The sequence below is a fragment of the Acinonyx jubatus genome, chromosome D4, assembly GCF_027475565.1.
Source record: "Acinonyx jubatus isolate Ajub_Pintada_27869175 chromosome D4, VMU_Ajub_asm_v1.0, whole genome shotgun sequence".
In the NCBI taxonomy this organism is placed as follows: Eukaryota; Metazoa; Chordata; class Mammalia; order Carnivora; family Felidae; genus Acinonyx; species Acinonyx jubatus.
Genome location: NC_069391.1, coordinates 35,910,050 through 35,931,965, shown reverse-complemented (window position 1 = coordinate 35,931,965; position 21,916 = coordinate 35,910,050). Strand labels below are relative to the sequence as shown.

At 36.2% G+C, this 21,916-nt stretch overlaps 1 protein-coding gene across 11 annotated transcripts in view; it reads right to left on the bottom strand.

The window, feature by feature from the left end:
• RNF38 (ring finger protein 38) overlaps nt 1-21,916 on the bottom strand; it is a 126,264-nt gene that overhangs the window by 14,342 nt on the left and 90,006 nt on the right. For all 11 annotated transcript variants that reach the window (XM_053204936.1, XM_027039446.2, XM_027039447.2 and 8 more), the window contains 2 exons: nt 13,049-13,242; nt 5,449-5,662 (listed from right to left, as the gene is read on the bottom strand). In XM_053204936.1, the coding sequence (XP_053060911.1) occupies nt 5,449-5,662; nt 13,049-13,242 (408 nt within the window). The remainder of the gene's footprint in view (nt 1-5,448; nt 5,663-13,048; nt 13,243-21,916) is intronic.

Below are 21,916 nucleotides of genomic sequence, written 5' to 3'. Positions count from 1 at the left end.
TTTTCTCTATAAAGGGAAATGCCATCTTTTTCCATTCAGTAACTTCCCACTTATATTTTATGCCAAATTTGTGCTGCTTCTGTTATAGTATCTTACTAGAAAAGTTAGTACCTAGAAGACAAATTCTTATTACCATACTTTTTTTATTGGCCATTTTCACACATTTATTCTTATGTAATTTCTATTAATCTGTGTTAAAGGTTATGTTATTTCATAAAGGACACATAATTTTATTTTAAGGCTTTTCATTGGAATATTATGCCACATATTCAATACTATAGTACTGTCCTTCAAGAAATTACTTTCCTTCATAAAGGTGTATTACTCTTACAAAATTTATTCCTCAAAGCTCCTTTAAAGTTTATAGGTTTTAATTATATTGTCAATGGTTTTTTTCTATTTCCATATAAATTGGTTAGCACTATGAGAAAAGTTAGATTTTTATGTATTTTGAAACTAATAATCTGATCCAACTTAATTCCAGAATTTAAAAAATCACTTTCCTATGTATATAATTCTACCTGTTCAATCAAAGATTCAACCTAATTATTTACTTGTCTTTTTGCTTTAGTGATAAAGAACCGTCAAAAATGATGTTCAAAGGCATTCATATCTGATTTTCATGAAAATGTTTACTGAATCTCTTTTTATGTTCTGGTTCATAGCCTTTTCCCTGAAAATACTGCAAATACTTTCTTCCAAGCAGTGACTTGCTTTTTCACTTTTTAAATACTATCTTTGGACACGCAGTAATTTTTTATTTTAATGAAATATACCATGTTGGGGTTTTATTAAGTGGCTATTTATACATCCTGTTTAGGAAATCTTTGCCCACCTTATGAAGGCAATCTCCTTTAACTATTTAATTTTTTACCTTTCACATTTAGATCTAGAACCCAACTTTATTTTTGCGTATGATACTAAGTAGGAGTCAAGGTTCAAATTGATCTGCACTGTACCCAGTTGTTACCACACCATTACTAAGACCAACCTCCCTTTCCTTCCCTGAATTCCTTTAGCACCTGTGACAAATAAATGTTTAAGTTTATTTCTGACTATGTATCAACAGTTCTATGTATGATTAGTACTCTTCCTATGTCTTAAGAAAGCCTTCCCTACTTTAAGATCATGAAGCTATTGCTACATTACTTTCTCAAAAGCTTATAGTTTTGCCATTAACATTTACATCTTTATCTACCCAGAACTGATTTTTGTGAATGGCAGGTGATAAAGGATCCAGTTTCATATTTTCATTTGGATACCCAATTGTCCCAGGATCATTTATTAAAAATTCTGTCTTCTTCCAACTCATTTGTTGAAGTCATTTATCATTCAAGTATTCACAAATGTGTGGGTTTATTTCTGGGCTTTATGTTCTACTTCATTAGCCTATTTAGTGTTCTGGCATTAGAATCACCTAAAACAGGTTGCTGGGTCCACACCAGGAGTTTCTGAATCACAACGTCTAAGGTAGTCTGAAAATTTGCATTTCTAACAAACGTGTAGGTGATGTTCTGCCCACCAGATTATCTAGGACATACTTTGAGAATCACTAGACCAGAGTGTCAGTAGGCCAACTATTTCAGAAAGAGCCAGAAAGTGAGTATTTTAGGATTGTGGGCATCTTGATCTCTGCACAAAACAGCCATAAATGATAAACAAGCATAGTTGTATTTCAATAAAACTCTACAAAAACAGCCAGCAGTAGTTTGCTTTTCCCCACTCTAGATAATTCCAGGTCCTTTATAAAATGCCATAGAAATTACAGAATCAGCTGCCCAAGGTACACCAAAAACTTACTGGACATTTATTGGACATTACACTATTTTTATCTATTCCATGTCAGTTTTGACAACAAGCAGTTTTTACAAAATTGGATCTTTCAAGCCAAACCTTCAGTATTTAGATAAATGTTCTTTAAACAGCCCCAACAAAGTTTTATGATCTTCTACATAGAAATCTTAAACATCTTTTGCTAAGATTGTTGCATAACTTCCTTCATAGTATTTTGACTTTTCAGTGAAACTTTTTTATTTGAATATTATGGAGAATTTCAAACATGCTCAAAAGTAGTGTAATGAACCCCCATATGTAACAGCCTCCAAAACCATTAACCCATCAACTTCCATCAACTTCTCCCTTTCCTGTATTTTGTTGAAGCAAATCCCAAGAATCCATCATTTAATAAATATTTTAGTACGTATTCCTGGAAGACACAATCACAATAACATTATTAACATCCCTTAGGAAAATAAAGTATATCCCTTAAAAATAAAGTATTCTAGTTGAAAATTCCAATTGTGTCATCAATATCAAAAATTTTAAACACAGTTTTCTTTTTTTGGATCAGAATCCAAAAATGGTTTACATATTGCAGTTAATTAGAAGACCTCTAAGTTTGTAACTGCCACTTGCATCACCCTTCCTCACCTTCAGCACCACAGCTTATCTCTTGAAACAATCTGGGTTGTTTAGCATAAAAATATCTTTTTACAAGTTTTTACTATGTTTGATTCTGGTATAGAAAAATACAACTGATTGTTGACAGTTGTTTTTGTAACCTATCAATCTGTTCAATTCTTAATTCTAATGTTCATCTAAGATGCTCTGCAATTTTCTATGCATTATCATCATTCCACCTGCAGATAGTGATGGTGTTATTTGTTCTTATTCTTACACTCTTTTTCTTGCCTTCTGTCCTGGTTTAGCTTCCATAATAATACTGGGAACAGAATTCATCTATTTCTATGGACTTACCTATTCTAGACATTTCATATAATTGTGGCCCTTTGTGACTGGTTTACTTAGCATGTTTTCAAGGTTAATCCATGGTGTAGCATGAATTAGTACTTCACCACACATTTAAGTGAGTATTTCATTGTATGGATATGCCATATTTTATCTACTCACCAACTGATGGACATAAAGTTACTGATTTCTGTACATATATTCTGTATTTGAGCAATGTATCAAATCCTCTCAAATTAGTATGTGTTTTCTTCTACAATTACACAACGAGGAGAAAAATACAATTATTTCTTTCACTGCTTTACATCCATTACTACATTATCTTATTACATTTGGTAGAACTAATATAACATTAAATAAAAATGGACAGAATAAACACTGCTAGTTGCTGATTCATTGCTGGCCAATTAGGATAAAATTAGGATAATTTTATTTATTATATTTAAGTAATTTCCTTCTTGTCCTATCTTATTAGAGTCTTTATACTAAATTTTAACTGACTTTTCAACATCTTCTGATAAAATCACTATCATTTTCTCCTATTATTTGTTGATGTAATATGAATATTTTCATATTAAGCTATCCTCTTATTTGGAATAAACCTTGTTTATTCATAGGTTATTCTTTTTGATACATTGCTAGATTGTATTTCTAAACATCTACTTAGAAAATCTTTCTGTGGGGGTGCCTGGGTGGTTCAGTCGGTTGAGCATCTGACCTCAGCTCAGGTCATGATCTCGCGGTTCGTGAGTTTGAGCCCCGCATCCAGCTCTGTGCTAACAGCTCAGGGCCTGCTTTGAATTCTGTGTCTCCCTCTGTCTCTGCTCCTCCTCTGCTAGCATTCTCTTTCTCAAAATTAAATAAACATTAAAAAATTTTTTTAAAAAATCTGTGTATTCGAGAGTTTTCTTCTATCGTTCTTTGGGGATAGTTTCCACAGAAACTAAAGATAGCAATCCCCATTTTATTTTTATTATTTTTATTTACTTTATTATCTTTATTTACTCTTGATATTAAAATGATGTGGGTTTCATAAAGTAATCAGAAAACTGGTCTTAAGAAAAGCCTAGAATCATTTGTGTATTATTACATGAGTGTTCCTTAAAGATTAGAAAAATCATCTGTGAAGCCATCTGGTCACTGTACTCCTTCAACGGTAAATCTTTAAGTAGCTTTCACACTTATGTGGTAATTCAAAATTTTCTATTATTGTTGGTTCAGTTTTGGAACTTCACATTTTCTGTTGCCCCAGAGTTATATATAGACTTTCATTATAATAGCTAACAACAAAGTTAATTAAGCTAATACCTGAGTACTTATCACTGGTACTAGTTTAAATGATCAAAATAATTCAATTCTTCCAACACCCCTTATAAAATAGTTGTTTTTATTTTACAGTTGAAGAAAATTCTTTGAATGTTTCCTATGTGTATGGATATAGATCTTTTTATCATTCCTACTCCTATTTATGTATTTGTTCTATTCTCCTTACCCAAGCTCACAAGGTGCTTGTCATTCTTATCAATTTTTCAAAGCACCAGGACTGGGTTTCCTTTGTGCTGCTTCAAAACAGATTTCCATATTATTAATTTTAATTATATTTCCTAGTAATTTATTCTTCTCAATTCTTTTTGGTTTACTCTATTTTCCCCCCTAATTACTCAAGCAATTAGTTCATTTATTTTCAATTTTTAAAACAAATAACGAAGGTTTATAAAATTTTCTCAGAAAACAGTTCTAGGCATATGACTTTGATAGGATTTTTCCTTTAATTTTCCTTAATCATAATCTGCCTCAAATATTTCAGTGTCATTTTTTAAATCAATTTTCAAACTTATAATTTATAGTTGTATCAGATTATGACCACAAAGAATGTGGTCTAGAAAATGTTTTCTTTTTAGAACTTCTTATTGCATGATAAATTTTTTGAACTGTTTCATTAACACAAGGGAAAAACAAGTCTGATAGAAGATGGTGCCTGGGAGATCATATTTTCTTTCAATTTTTTGTTTCCACACTCTAGTGTAGATGAAAAAAAGGGATGCTAATCTGAATCTCTTTCCTTTGTTAATTTCTGTCTATAAACTTGATTTTTTCCTCATCCTGAAAATTCAGCAACTTTATTAGAATACATCTAGATTTGTGTTTTTTTGACTTCAGAAACTCCACAGAAATACAAACAATTCTGATCTTTACTCACAGGCTCTGAAGACTGGCAAGCCCTCTTCTCAATTAGTCCCTCAGTTCCTGGCAGGAACAAAAGGAAATGAAGCCTTCTACCTGTCATCTCTTTGGAGACCCATGTAAACCTATAAGCCAAGACGCATCCAACTGTCTCTCCCACTGAATTATTCCAGAAGAAACTGGAAGGGAGAGGAAAATAGGCATATGTATTCAAACCACTAGCTGTCTGCTATCTCCTATTAATCCTGTCATCAGTCATTTCAAACCAACTATTACATGAAGCCATTCTGAGCTTTCATAACCTTGCTCATTTTTTAAAGTTCAACTTTCTTTTCAGCTATGTAGAATTTAAATTTCAATCCTTAAGAATGAATCAATGAATCTAAAACAGCCTCAATTTAGGGAAGATCGTTTCCTTTCAGGTAAAATTAAAATAAATGTACAACAAAAACCAACCTCAAATAAACTGCCACCAACTTTTAGCATCTGTATTTCCTGGACATTCTGTTACTATACCTGATCATGTATGTCAACCATTACTGCATTTTGCTGGGGTGGATGAGCAGCAGGGTGTAACAGACGGGGAGATACATTCGGAGGGTGGAAGGCTCGAGGTTCCTCTATTGCTTGCTGCTGTGCATAAGGGAGATGGTGATAGTTTTCATCTTGACTAATGGAATTATGTCGAGACAGACGATCCCTTCTTCCTCTCTGGCGCCTGACAGGAGGACTGTAATATAGCAAATGTCAAAAAAGTCATTATAATATTTACTGTTGTAATCAATCCATGAGGATTCTATATTGTCTCTCCTCGCAATCCATCAGCAGTTTATGCTAGGGCAAACGCCTGAGCAACTAAATAATTGCTATGGTTCCTCATCAGCTCTGAAAACGTATAAATTTGAACAGAATGTATGTTTTTAAAAAGTAACAAAACTGGTATTCAGCTCTGCATGTACTTAGAAATCAATAGCCCACTAATGAGTCTTTTGTTTTAATTGTATGAAACTGCCCTTTGTATAGGCAAAAGTAGTCAAATATCAGCAATTTTACAGTTTTGACCCACTATTTTGCTCCCTTTATCTTATAAACATATAATAAATTTTAATTTTCATGTATCTTGCCAGTCAGTATTCCACATGTGCTTAATGGGCACTTCATGTTTGTCTATCTGGCTAAGATATACAGAAAGACATAGTTCCTCAAACTGGTAGTTGCCAGAGGGGAGTGGGGTAGGGGGAGCAAAATGAGTGAACGGTGAGGGAGAGGTAGAGGTTTCTAGTTACGGAATGAACAAGTCATGGAGATGAAAAGTACAGCATAGGGAATATAGTCAATAGTATTGTAATAGTGTTGTATGGTGACAGATGGTAGGGTAGGTACACTTGTGATGAGCAAAGCATAACATATAGACTTGTCAAATCACTGTGTTATATACCTGAAACACTGTGTGTCAACTTTACTTCAATTAAAAAAAAAGGAATCAAGAAAGTGAAACACAAATTTTATCAAGTTGTTACTGTGAGACTTCCATTTTCTACTTCTCTACAATTCTACAATTTATCTCCACTGCTTTTTATAATGGCTCAGCACCAATGCAATTCAAAAAAGCAGCCTCATTAAAATGTACTCTACATTGGGCAAAAGAGGCCAAACAGCCCCCTTCCAGACCTAGCTGCACACAGCCACCTCAGCAATCTTCACGGATTATCAGGTCACCTCTGTACTTCTAAATCTGCATCTTCTCACCCCCAACTGCCCAATCTTAAAGAGAACAAGGACACTCTTTGGCGACATTAACTCTTCAATAGTACTCTTGATACCACTCCCCAGGTTCTTGTTCCGTTAACTGCTTCCTCTATCTTTATTTTTAGTATGTCTCTTTTTGCAAAGTCTACATATATTTCCTTCAAAATCTACATATTATATATCATTGAATTTAAGATGCCATCCGCCCTAGAACTCACTTTTTAAATGTTCTGAGATAATTTTAGCATAGTTTTTTTGCATACCCTTCACCACCTAGCTTTCCTTCATGCTAGTATCTTCCATAAGCACAGAGAAATTATTAAAATTAAGAAATAAACCTTGGTACTGTACTATTAAACAACAGAGCGCATTTCAGATTTCACCAATTTTTCCACCAATATCCCCACTGTTGAGAATCCAATACAAGATCTCATTATTGCAGATAGTTGTCATAGCTCCTTAATCTTCTTCAATGTGACAGTTCCTGTCTTTCCTTATCTTTCATGACCTTGATACCTCTCTGAAGACATTTACTCTGCAGAATGTCTCTCAACCTGGGTTTGTCTGAGTTTTCTCACGATATATCTGATGCTACATATTACTGGAAAGGATACCACAGAGATGTTCTGCCCATTTCAGTGCACCCTATCTAGGGGCACATGACATCGATATGCATCACTGGGACATATGCATGGATCACTGACCATCTGGCTAAACTTGTGTCTGCCAAAACCCTCTACTACAAAACCACCATTCTTCCTTTTGTAATTACCAAATACTTGGGGATGAGTTACTTTGAGAACATGCAAACATTCTGCTTCTGCTGAAAGTTTTGCCAATAATTTTAGCATGCATGAATGGATATTCAGCTATCATTATTACACTATTCTAATGTTGATTTCCTATTCCCCTCATTTCTTCTACATGTATTGATTGGAATTCTGTAAGGAAAAACTGTCACTTCTCTCCCACTTTTGTTTATTCAGTTATTTATAATCAGTATGAACTCACAGATATTTTATTGTTTGGGTTATAATCCACACTACTGTTTTTGTTGTTCAAATTATTTCAACTCTGTGCACTTTGTTTAGTTCCTGTGTCCTTTCACTACATCTCTTATCCTTTGGAGTACTTCCTTAATATCTGGCACCACAATACATGCTCCCTCATCCTGTATTTTCCCTACACCAGTTCTGGAATTAACCAGTTCTCCAAAGAGCCTTGGTTCTTTTAATTGCAGAATGGTATTCAGAAGAGAGGTGTGCTTACTCCTACACATGAATCACTATTTTTAGCCTCCCTAAAAGAACAAAACAAGAAAATGTATCTACATATACTAACTCATGTGTATGCACATATCTTTTGTATCTGTACAGATATTTTAAAGGACTGTATTATGAGGCGCCTGGCTGGCTCAGTTGGTGGAACGTGAGGAACTCTTGATCTTGGGGTTGTGAGTTTGAGTCCCACACTGGGTGGAGAGATTACTTAAAAAGAAAATCTTAAAAAAGTAAAATAAAGGACTGTTTTATGTATCACTAAAAAGAGGAAAAGTTGCTAATTAAACCAAGATATACCATCAATTCTAAGTCCTTACTAGATGTTAACATGGGAAAAAATTTGTACCTTAAAATCAAAATAGAATGTATGTGCTCAGATCATTCATCTCCTGAAAATCTATTCAATCTATACACAAACTTTAAGGTCCCCTTTTATTATTGTTCTATTCTGTTGTTGCCACTTGTTCTCACTTCTCTACTCAAAAATAATTTCAACAGCATTCACACTAAACACAAATTAAGATCCAAGTCCTCATGCTGACATGTATGTCTCTGTATCTTCACTATATGGCCCCTCGTTAAATGGTAGGTATGTCTTTGTGACAGAGTATTTAGGAAGCAGAACTGGAAAATCTAGAAATAAGAAATGATAAAATATGGACAAATATTTCTTTCAGTTGACTTTATCGTACTGTCATTTTATTTTAGGTGTATCAACTGTAAATAGCCCAAAGCTGTTCCCTCCTCTTTACCTGCCTTTTGTTAGATGGAGTTTTCTAGATATACTATCTGTTTCAATGTATAGAAGCTATACATTCTGTATTTCTATTCTCCTAGTAATTACCCTTAATACACTCTTCTCTCTCTGTCCCCATCTCATGTGCAGATCTTTTCCATATTTCTTTTGTATTTTTTTAAATGTTTACTTATTTAAGAGAGAGAGAGAGAGAGAGCACGTGTGCAAGCAGGAGGGAGAAGGGCAAAGTGAGAGGGAGAGAGAGCCCCAAGCAGGCTCCATGCTGTCAGTGCAGAGCCCAACACATGGCTCAATCTCATGAACGGGGAGATCATGACCTGAGCCAAAATCAAGAGTCAGATGCTTAGCTGACTGATATGCCCAAGCACCCCTCTTTCTCTTTTTTAGTCTTTTTGAAGTTCATTTATTTTGAGAGAGAGAGAGAAACCATGCACACTAGCAGGGGAGGGGCAGAGAGAGAAGGAGAGGATCCCAAGCAGGGTCCAAGCTATCAGCGTGAAGCCCAATGCGGGGCTTGAACTCACAAACTGTGAGATCGGGACCTGACCTGAAACCAAGAGTTGAACGCTTAACCTACTGAGCCACCTTCTTTCTCTTTTTTAAACAGACCTTATTCAGACTTAAAAGCATGTCATTGTTTCCTTTGCCAACCAATGGTCTTGAATCATAGTTCTTGCATTTATTCTTCTGCTTCCTGGGGAGAGTATAATTTTTAATAATTCTTTCAAGGAGGATTTCTTGCTGGTCAATTTTGTCTTTGAATATTTGAAATGTTTTTATGTTTTGGCTTTACACTTAGATGATAAGGAAGCTAGCAGAACTCAAAAAAGTTTCTGTCTTGGAATATTTGTCAATTTTTTATTTGTCCTTCGTGTATGTTCTGAAAGTTCAAATCCTGTTCAAAACTCAGTCTTTCTTACATTCTGGGAAATGATTTTGCATTATTTCTTTAGAAAGGTCCCAAACATAGGGGAAACCACAAGAGACTCTCAAATACAAAGAACTGAGGGTTGCTGGAGGGGGGTGGGTGGATGGGTTAAATGAGTGATGGGTATTAAGGAGGGCACTTGTTGGGATGAGCACTGGGTTTATTATTACAGAAGCAATTTATCACTAAATTCTACTCCTGAAATCATTATTACACTATATGTTAACTTAGATTTAAATAAAATTTAAAAATTAAAAAAAAAGAAAAAGACTAAAATAGAATAAAAAGGTCCCCCCATGAGGAGCGCCGGGGTGATTCAGTTGGTTAAGCATCCTGACTCTTGGTTTCAGCTCAGGTCATGATCTCGTGGTCATGGGATTGAGCCCCTGCACTGGGGATTCTCTCTCTCTCTCTCTCTGCCCCTTCCCTGCTCACACTCTCTCTCTTAAAATAAATAAATAAACTTAAAAAAATTTTTTTTAAGAGGTCCCTTCAATTGTCTCCATCTGAAAATATTATTAGACCTACTTAGAACTGATGGCTCGGTCTCTATATTTAAACTTTTTTTTATCCACACTTCATTTTGCCTTTTACACTATATCTGGGAAAATTTCTCCACTTGATCTTCCAGAAACTAGGACACCTTTTCTACATATTTACGAATTCTAAATTCTACCAAGTAAGGTTTCTAGTTGATTTTTATGGATATAGTATCTTCTTGCATCTCTCTCATGTTACACTTACTCAAAAATTCTGTCTGTTCTATTAACGGTTTCTTCAAGTTCTTTGTTTTATTGAGTTTAGCGTCCTTCTTTCATTTTGTATCTGAAATTACGTTAGACTGTTGTTGGATATTACATCTACTTGCACGGCCTGCTTCTGGGAGGATATCTGGCAACTAAGTGTATTAGCTAGCCTACAATAAAATATCAAAGGGAGAACGGAGTAAGGAATCCTAACAGACTGCTAGGCAGGATAAGCCCATAGTTAAGTTTTCCAGGTTAAGTGCTCCCTATCCTTCCCCCTTGTGTTTCCATGACCTTAGAGCACAAAGCTTCTCTTCAATTTTAGAACCCACAGCTAGTTACCACTACCATCTGGAACAGACACTTCTGACATTCCCTTGCTGGCCCAGAGCCTTTACTCCTAGGCTTATACACTATTGACATGTTTCCAAATGTACACGAGGAAATGTGTACATGAAAGGTTCCTAATAACACTCTTTATAATAGTAAGAAACTGAACATCACCATTACTCAGTAGTAGATAGAAACATAAACAATGGCATATCAATATAATGGAGAACTACTGCTACCCACATTAAAAATAGAATGCTTAGGAAACAAAGTAAAAAACGAATACATTTAAATGAAAGTAAAATTAGCAAAAACTAAAATTACATCATTTTAGAATACATTCATAAGTATTAGAAAGTATTAAAGGAATGTCGTCAAATCACAGGACAGAGTTTATCCTTTAGGAAGGATGAATAGGGTCTTGTGAAGTAGGAACAATGTTTTATTTAAAATTTTTTTTTTCAACGTTTATTTATTTTTTGGGGGACAGAGAGAGACAGAGCATGAACAGGGGAGGGGCAGAGAGAGAGGGAGACACAGAATCGGAAACAGGCTCCAGGCTCTGAGCCATCAGCCCAGAGCCTGACGCGGGGCTCGAACTCACGGACCGCGAGATCGCGACCTGGCTGAAGTCAGACGCTTAACCGACTGCGCCACCCAGGCGCCCCAACAATGTTTTATTTTAACCTGGGTGTTGGTACACTTGTGTGTTACCTTTTTTTTTTTAATTTTTTTTTTTTAATGTTTATTTATTTTTGAGACAGAGAGAGACAGAGCATGAACGGGGGAGGGGCAGAGAGAGAGGGAGACACAGAATCTGAAACAGGCTCCGGGCTCCGAGCTGTCAGCACAGAGCCCGACGCAGGGCTCGAACTCACGGAACGCGAGATCATGACCTGGGCTGAAGTCGGACGCTCAACCGACTGAGCCACCCAGGCACCCCGTGTGTTACCCTTTTAAGTGTATGCTTGTTTTACAGGTTCTTTTGAAAGCATGACACATTTCACCATAAAACAATAGGAAAGATTACAGTAGATGCTCAGGTTGTAACCCTGAAACAACCAACCATATTGTCTCAGCTACTGTATTTAACAGCTATAAAATATTTTACCTGGTTGACATACATTATTTTAAACATTCCCATAAAATTGGGTAAAAACGCACCAGGTAATATGAAAGTCTTAGGGTCTCAACAGAACATAACTCAGAAACAGGTTTATTTTGTCTCATTTAGAACAAAGAATGGTAGTTTTAAGATCCTTCATTATTAGTTTCCTAGGGCTGCCATAACAAAATACCACAGACTAGGTGGCTTAAACAACAAAAATTAATTTTCTCATTGTTCTGGAGACTGAAAGTCCAAGATCAAGATGTCAGCATGGCTGGTTTCTGGTGAGAGCTCTCTTCCTGGTTTGCAGGATGACCACCTTTTCCACTGTCCTTACATGCCAGACCGAGTGAGCTTTCTGGTGTCTCTTCTTATAAGGGCACCAATCCTATTGGATTGGGGGCCCCACCCTTATGACTTCACTCAACCTTAGTTACTTCCTTAGAGACCCCATCTCCAAATACAGCCACACTGGGGAATTAGGGCTTCAACTATGAATTTTGAGAAGACACATTCAGTCCATAACACCTTCCTAACTCCAGACCTTCAATATTTCTTAGATTACCAACATACTGGACATGCGAACAGCTGCCTCACTCCAAGGATTCACGATTTCCCTGAATAAGAAATGTATGTACTCAGGCCACAACTAAAGAGGAAGAAGCTCAGAAGAAATACATTCCCCCAGGAAAGAAAGACAGGGGCCAAGTCCCATTAAGAGAGAGGACTGAGCACTGAAGTAAACTTCAGTCACTCTTTTGTACTAGAGGCTCCACGGTTTTATAAGAAACCTAATTAAGTTCCCAACTGCCTTAAGGATACACAAGAAATAGGAATGGACTAAAAAAGAGTATCTCATTTCTAGGATTTCTGTATTTCATTACAGTTGTAAGCTATAAAATTCATTTTTCTGTAATCAGGATTGTAGGCTAGCCTACAAAACACCTTAAACCATAAAGTAGCTGAATGCATATATGATGGCATGGATTGATTTTAGGTAAATCACTTTAGCCTCTTTGAATTTCTTCACCTGTCAACCATAAGCTAAATGAACTCTCATGATCTTGTGTGGAAGTCTATAAATAATGTCACCTTCTTCATGTGAATGTGTATGAATGTTTATAAAATGCCTATAGAAAAAATGCTTGTTGACATAAACAAAACAAAACAAATCTATCAATGGAAGAGAATTTAAGAAATACATTGTAATCAACTAACCTTCTTCTGTTGCGTGCAGGTGTGTTGCATCGTTCCCCTGAGAAGTGATGTTGGCTTGATCGAACTGAAGGGGGCTGCCTATTTGATGTCATCTCCCATGGTCGCATTGGTGGTGAGGGAGCTGGTGATGCTGATGTATAATCAAAGACTGAATGAGAGAGGCGCTGTCTCTTGGGACTCGGACTATCTTCACTCTGCCAACGCAACAAAATCAATCAACTTAATGAGACCTTTTAAGGATTTTGCATTACTATATACGCACAGGCGTTTAAACATATTTACCTTAAAGAGTAAAGGAGGGGAAAAATATGCTGTCAACCCAAATTAAATACCTTTAAAGAAAAAAGAGGCTGAATAGGGGAAGGGAGATACACAGTAAGTATCAAATGGAAAGTAAAATCTGTTTCTTAAAAGTCATCATAAAACTCATGGACATTTAAGATGAACAATAAGGCAATAAACAATTGTATGGAACTTGACCATTTATTTAAAACCCCAAACCAATTCCACTATGTTCCCCCATCAGTTAAGTTACATTTTTAGAGATCAGTTCTCATCTGTGAGATCAGCTGAGGAGGGGGAATAATTTTAGTAGGCCCTTGACTTGATTCTAAATAACACCCTTCTGCTTCTTTATTCCCACTATTTAAGGTCATTACATTTTCTTTAATAAGGGTTAGAGGAATAAAGTAACATTTTTATGAAACAGATAAAGAGTCAACTGATCTAGATCATTAGTTCTTAACGAGAACATTACAGCATTTTGAGGAAGACACAGAGTTTCAGGTAAATCGTGGGAGTGGTGAATAATTCAAAACCTGTACCTGTTACACATTGAGTTTTCGAGGATCACAACATCACTAGCTATAAAATTCATATGGATCTCTTAGTTGAATTAGTAACTTTCTAGGATTCTCCATAGAATTTTCCCAACCAGTCTCACAGAAACTATCAAAATTTCAAGTTAACCAATGTCTGGCTAACCAATGTCTATTTTCTAAGAGAACCTCTCTTATCTCAAATCTACTCCTTCAAGTTCTAATTACTTGGTCATTAGAGCACTTTTGGGTGCAAAATAATTGGTGCCTGCTGCCAGCACAAAAAAAATCGGATTAGCAAAAGAGTATATGGGGCTACAATACTACAACATTAGATTTAAAGAGATAAACAAGAATTAACTAAACTGATAAAAATAAAGCAAATTCCTAAATGGTTACTTTTGATCATTCCACATTATTAAGCAGAGGTGTTCCAAAAACGATGTCACTGTCTTTCTATATTTAAAAATATTATAATTCAGGATGCCTGGGTGGCTCAGTCGGTTAAGCATCTGACTCTTGATTTCGTCTCAGGTCATGATTTCACTGTGAGATTGAGCCCTGCGTCAGGCTCTGCGCTGACAGTGGGAAGCCTGCTTGGAATTCTCTCTCTGCCCTTCTCTGGCTCGTGTGCAGATTCTCTCTCTTTCTCTCTCTCAAAATAAATAAATAAACTTTAAAAAGGATAATTCAAATTTATCATTATAATTAAAATAGTAAATAGTTTTCAGAACCATAAAGAAACACCTTATTTTCTCCCTAGATTTAATGGTGCTTGTTATTAAAAGTATGTTTGTTTTTACCTTTTGATTTTAAGAAGAAAATCAGTTATGTTCTGATAACCCTAAAACTTCAAAAATACCAATGAAATGTAGATATTTTGATTAAAACAAAGCAGAATGATCAATACCTGGCAAAGTCATAAATTAACTACACAGAAGCACTAGAAATAAGTGATCTCCGGTTGGTCAACCAAATTTGACTTTTTGTTTTAAACTACCAAATGCTAGTAACCAATCACGATCTTCAGTTTTCATATATGTATCTTATACTGTGAAGCTTAATGCAAGCTATGATAGGGACTTTGAATTCTAAAAAGTCACTGCCCAAAATGGAGGGGAATGGTACAAACCCACAAAAACAAACTGCAAATGCATTGTTTTTAAGAGACAAGGTGACTGGGAAAGTTCCCTATCTCTTCTGTGTGCTGTGATAGATTCACATTAGTGAAAAAGAGGAGACAAAGAATAGGAAGTGGAGGGAAGTGAGCTATTCATTAGTACTACGGTAATAACTCTTCCTATTTTACTCAAAGTAATAGAAAACCAAAATGGATATTTAAAGACAGGGAAGTATTAAGAAGTTAGTTTACTACATATATACAACATGGTTTCATCACATTCCTCATCAATTTTAGTACTCTAAGGAACTCCAAAAATATCCTCAGTTTTCAGAAAAGGGAAGTAGAAATAACCTACAAAGAAACAAGAATTAGATTAGCATTCCCTCAGAAAACAAAAGATGCTAAAAATGCTGAGGGAAAATATTGAACCTAGAATTTTATACTCCAACCTAACTACTAATCTACTGTGAAGGCAAAAGGAAAGACTTGCCAGATATATAAAGGTTCAAAGCTGCTTCTCACACATCTTTCAAAAAATTTTACTTGATTGATTTTATGTGTGCACACATGTGTGTGCTGTCTTTTATTTGAGGACACAGACACACACAGAGGATCCAATGAACAGTAATAGTAACTCAGAAGTGCAATGAAAAGACATCTCAGGACTGAAAAGTAACTATTCCAATTAGAACAAGCTAGAGGACTCCAAGAAATATACTCTAAATAATACGAGTTCAAAAACAGTACGACTGAGAACTTGGAAGTTCTTAAAAAACTTAAGCACATGGTTATTCTGTCATAGGAAGTATAAAAGGTAACCAGGGGTGCCTGGGTGGCTCAATCGGTTAAGCACTGGACTTCGGCTAAAGTCATGATCTCACGGCTCCTGGGTTTGAGCCCCGCATGGGGCTCTGTGCTGACAGCTCAGAGCCTGGAGTCTGCTGGGGATACTGTGTCTCCCTCTCTCTCTGCCCCCTCCCCTGCCCACGCTCTATCTCTCAAAAATAAAAAATAAACGTTAAAAATTTTTTTTCTGAAAGGTAACCAGAGTCTAGAAAAAACAAAGACGAAAACAAATCCATTATCATTTTGTCACCTAAAGCATCCCTGGAGTAGAATAGGTAGAAGATTATATCTTCTCCTCCATGGGCCAACATGCTACTTAGTCCTGAAATGACTATAATAGACAGATACTCCTAACACTATGGAGACTGTTCACTGGTTTTCAATTTTATAATCAACCTAGACAAGGCGTGAAAGATCACCATTGTAGTTACAGAAAAAAATATGTAAGTACTGTAAACTTTGGTAAATTAAGTATAAAGACTTGTTTTGACAAAAGCATGGACTAAATGTAAAAATCCTGATAGAAACATCTAGAAATAATGGCTTAAATACAACAAAAATATTTTTAAAGTTTATTTATATTGAGAGAGATCGAGAGATCGCAAATGTGAAAGCGGGGAGGGGTAGCAGAGAGAGAGAGAGAGGGAGAGGGAGAGAGAATCCCAAGCAGGTCCATGCTGTCAGCGCAGACCCAGACGCAAGGCTTGAACCCATGAACTGAACCGTGAGAGCATGACTGGAGCAAAATCAAGAGTCAGATGCTTAACCAGACTGAGCCACCCAGGTGTCCCAACAAAAATAGTTTTTAAATGTAACAATGAACTCAGAAAAAAAGGGAAACTACCAAGGACCAGAAACAAAGGGGAAAACCAAAAACCAGATTTGGTTTTTTTATCTTGGGGTGGGACACAGAAGCTATGGCCTTATCACTCACTGAACCCTGCAAAGCCAAAGTTTCCCAAGTACTATACTTGCAATAAAAGGGAAGACTAGTGGGGCGGCTGGGTGGCTCAGTGGGTTGTGAGTCTGACTTCGGCTCAGGTCATGATCTCATGGTTTGTGGGTTCAAGCCCCATGTCGGGAGCCTGGAGCGAGCTTCGGATTGTGTGTCTCCCTTTCTCTCTGCCCTTCCCTCGCTCATGCTCTGTCTCTTTCTCTCAAAAATAAATAAACATTTAAAAAGGGGGGGGGGGAAGACTAGAAAAAGCCCACTGGCATGGAGAATCAATAAGAAAACAGATCTACTCTGGACTGGACTGGAAATTGAAGAAGAGATTTATCCCGAGAATTCAAACCACAGGTTAGCTCCTCAACACCAAGTTTAGGGTTCAATTTTTTTTTTATTACCCACAGAGGTTGCCTATGAGCCTCTAAGCTTAGAAATTAATATAGAAACTGGTCCAGAATTATGCTGCTACAAATTCTCTTCGCAGAGGTGAATGCACAGCAGAATCTGGAGGAATACTTCCCTGACCTTGGACAGTGGTTCTTCTACTTCTGCAAGTGTCAGCAACATCAGATTGTTCGGCCTGCTCTTCAGTCTCTGATTAAGAAATTTTGGATCAGGGCCCAAGAATCTTCATTTGTAACACAATCTTGGGTGATGGTTGCTGCTGCTGGTGTGGGACTACACTTTGAAAACTACCAAAACAAGTTAAGGGACTCTCTTAGCAAAAGTCCCGAAGGATAGACTCGCCATAAAAGAGAAATTTACTTTTTCAATTTTCAGTGCAAGAATTTCCCTTTTTTCCTTGTTGACTTTGTGCCAGTGGGCTGACTTTAGAAAGTTCCAGAAGTTGATTCAAATGAGGCACAAGTACTGTCCGTTTTGGTACAGAATACTGGTGCAGATTTAGGGATCAAGGGAGGCAAGAGAGGGAGGAAAGGAAGAAGAACAAAAGAAATCTAGCTTGCTAGCTTTTATACTTGGTATTAAACATCTGATAAAATGAATTACACCTCTATTAACACCAAATCACCTTAAAAATTTTCTAAGTATTTATGTTTGACAGAGAGAAAGAAACGGAACACAAGTGGGGGAAGGGAAGAGAGAGAGGGAATCTGAAGCAGGCTCCAGGCTCAGAGCTGTCAACACAGAGCCCAACGTGGGGCTCAAAATCATGAACCACGAGATCATAACTTGAGCTGAAGTAGGACGCTTAACAGACTGAGCCACCCAGGTGTCCCAACACCAAATCATCTTTATAACCAAAATATCATCATTAGAAGTGAAAACAACCCTGGAGACATAAAAATGCATTGCACGATTCCAAAAGCAAGTCTAAAGTCATTAAAATCAGGGGCACCTGGGTGGCTCAGTCGGTTGAGCGTCCGACTTCAGCCCGGGTCATGATCTCGCGGTCTGTGAGTTCGAGCCCCGCGTCAGGCTCTGGGCTGATGGCTCAGAGCCTGGAGCCTGCTTCCGATTCTGTGTCTCCCTCTCTCTCTGCCCCTCCCCCGTTCATGCTCTCTTTCTGTCTCAAGAATAAATAAACGTTAAAAAAAAAAAAAGTCATTAAAATCAAAATGTTATGGTAAAAGAAATATGTACACACATACAACACATATGCATGTATATACATACATATATAAAATACATATTCTTATATAGATATCTTATATATTTATATATAATTATGTAAAAAGAAATGTTATCTAATAAAATTAAATTTATACATCTCAATCAGCAAGTCTTGGAGATAAAGCGAGATCCTGTGGAGACCAACTTTTCCCAAAGTGGAAACAGATTCCAAGTTGTAGATAAAAACTGGAAACTGAAATGGCCTCTGACTTCAGCTACCAGTAGTGAGCCTCATGGACCTCCTTCTCAAAGTAGCAAGGTGGCAACTGGGAGGGGCCAGACAGGTGGGGGTAAAATTACACAATAATATGGTCCTTTCCCTCCACTTATCATTCAAGACTATTTTTCATCTCTTACAAATAAGCACAGCATGACTTAGAGTCCCCACTTCGGAAGTGCCTGGGTGGCTCAATTGGTTAAGTGTCCAACTCTTGATTTCGGCTCAGGTCATAACCTCATGGATTGGGAGTTCATGGAGCCTGCTTGGGATTCTCTGTCTCTGCTCTCTGCCCCTCCACTTAAAAAAAAAAAAAAAAAAGAAAAGAAAAGAATCCCTAATTCTCTTTTTACACTCCCAGACTTTCTCTACTTGCCTTAACTATCTTTGGCAAAAGATAAAATTTCTCATTTCACAATTAAGAAATAAATGCTAAATTTAAATGGCCCAGACAGAGAAAACACTGAATTCCATTCATTTTACTTTTTTTTTTTTTAATGTTTATTTATTTTTGAGAGAGAGCATGTGAGTAGGGGAGGGACAGAGAGAGAGGGAGACACAGAATCCCAAGCAGGCTCCAGGCTCTGAGCTGTCACCACAAAGCCCGATGATGCGGGGGTCAAACTCACAAGCTGTGAGATCATGACCTGAGCCAAAGTCAGATGCTTAACCGACTGAGCCACCCAGGAACCCCTGAATTCCATTTTAATAGATGTGAAAGTACTTAAGAAACTAAAACACTCCATATAAAGCAATTTGGTAATAAAGAATATCCATCAAGACAAGACTCTTGTTTTGTTTTTGCAAAGGAAGGATATAAGCAAGGAAAAGCAGGAAATTAACAATTCATATTTGAATCACACAATATGGCTTAAGAAAAGATCTCTAAATATTCTCATTTAATTTTCTACAATCTGAAGTCTTTGTTTAAACTACATCCAGATTAATGTGTTTCTATTAGTCAAGATGAACCAAAGACAACTGAATGATTACACTGCCCTTGAACTACACAATGTATAGTCCTGTTTCACATAATTCACATTGGACTTCAATGTATAGCTCTGCTATTCCTCAGCTCAAAATATTTCAGAATAAAATCTAAACTCATAACCACACTACCAGTACATCTTCCTGGGATGTTATCTTACTTGTAGCTACAGAGGGGAAAGAGGCTTTGAATACTGTATTTTCAAAAGCATACATCAAAAAAAAAAAAAAAAAATCAGAACTTTTGCTTTTTGATATTGTTCAAGTTAGTGTATTTTCATGAAATATGTGCAGTGAGTGCTTCGAAAGGGATTCTAGTCATATAGCATTGCAGTCCTATCATAATGAGTAGAATTCAATATTGTGTGAAAATGATGTTACTACCACTGGCCATAACTGCTAGTCCAGGAGTGGCTTCCTGGGTTTAGGGAGGCCTGAATGGCTAATTTTTTAAGAATATATTAATGACCTTATGTTCTATTTTTTTTCTTAATGTTTAATCACACAAATCATCATTCATTGGTTCACAAAAACATTACCTTGATGGTGTAATTTGTTTTCAAATGTTAGTTCCACCAAAGCACTCAATTTTATGTATCATGAATCTGACTGTAATAATTTTAAGCTGTAAACACAAATCAATGGTTAAAATAAAAAATCTGAAGCATAAGTACGAAACCAATGAAAACGGAGAAGATAGTAAGAACAATTTGAAATCAAGGGATCCCTCTGAGATAACCAGGTAGAGCTGTTCTGCAGACAGCTCAAGTCCAGAGACTAGAAATTTAAGGAGTTTTTGGTATACAGATAGATGGTAGGTTAATGAAGGTACAGACATGGACAAAATTTCCCCAAACAACTTATACAGTGAAAAGAAGGTCCAATATTGAACTCTAAAAAATATTTCATGCTGAGTAGTTCATGAGACAGTGGATGGAGTGTGGTGATAGAAGGCTCGGTGAAATGGAGCAAGGATTCAACTAAAAGGTCAAGCAAGATGGGGACTGAAAAACATCCACTGTGTTTAACAACAAGGAGCTCAGTGACATGGAGTTATTTCTTTGTAATAGGATTTAGTATCTATTATGGCATATTGCCCATTACAACAATTTTCAAAAAAGGTTTTTTTCCCCTCTGTATTTTCTTTGAAAATCTTTCTTATGAATTTAGAATAACTCTATAAGGTTTCTAAAATCATTAAAATTCTAATATTTTGGCTGGAATTTTTACTGTCTATAAATTTGTTGGAGAAGAGATTTTTTTTTTTTTTACAATAATTAGTCTTCTCTTTCAGAAACCTAGTCTATTTCTCTGTGTATCAATCATGAAAATTTCAATCACCTAATTAACTTTTGTAAATTTACAAAATAAAGTATCAGACAGCTATCATTAGGACACATGCATACACCCTTGAAACCAAGGGGTGTGCTAGACATGAAATCTAAGTTCCCTACAATGCATCTGTTTTATGAAAGCACACTATCTACAATCACAATCAATGGATTGACTGATGGCACAGAAACTTAATTTTAAAACTGTAAGGGGCTGAGAGAGACAAGAGGGAGTTTGGGGGAGATGAAAGTGTTCTATTGTCTTGTTTGAGATGGTGGTTCCACATCTGTATGTATTCATCAAAAGTCACAGACTTGTACACCAAAAGGGTGAATTTTACTGTATGTTAATTATACCTTAATTTTAAATTTCTAAAACTATAGGGAGTACCTTTGATTCTAATGTTAAATATAGACTAATTTTTATAGAGATGCAAATATGCCCACACATGTACGTTTCTTCTGTAAGAAAACTCAGACTAACAAATATACAAAGCCATCATTTTCACACAAATTAAAATATCAACTCAATATACACTGGGAAAGGGATACAAGAATATTCATGGCAACACTACTGCTTGTGATAACAGTAAAAAACTGTAAACTACTGGAAATGTCAATCAAAAAGAGAGGGAATAAACTACAGCATATTCATATAAATGAAACACTAAAAGAAAAATGAATCAACTACATACATGGCTACAAGCATCATTATGGATGAGTCTCAAAATGACAAAATACAAAGTATGATAACATTTATATTAAGTTCAGAAAGTAAACAGTATAGTGATACTGTTTGAAGGATACTGCATGTGATGAAACCACACAGAGAAACAAAGGGATACTAAACACAAAACTCAAGAGTTTTACCCAAGGCACAAGTATCAGACAGCAGGTAGACAGATGGAAGGTCATATGAAGACCTCGAAAGTATAGGGAATGGCTGACTTCTTAAGATGCATGGT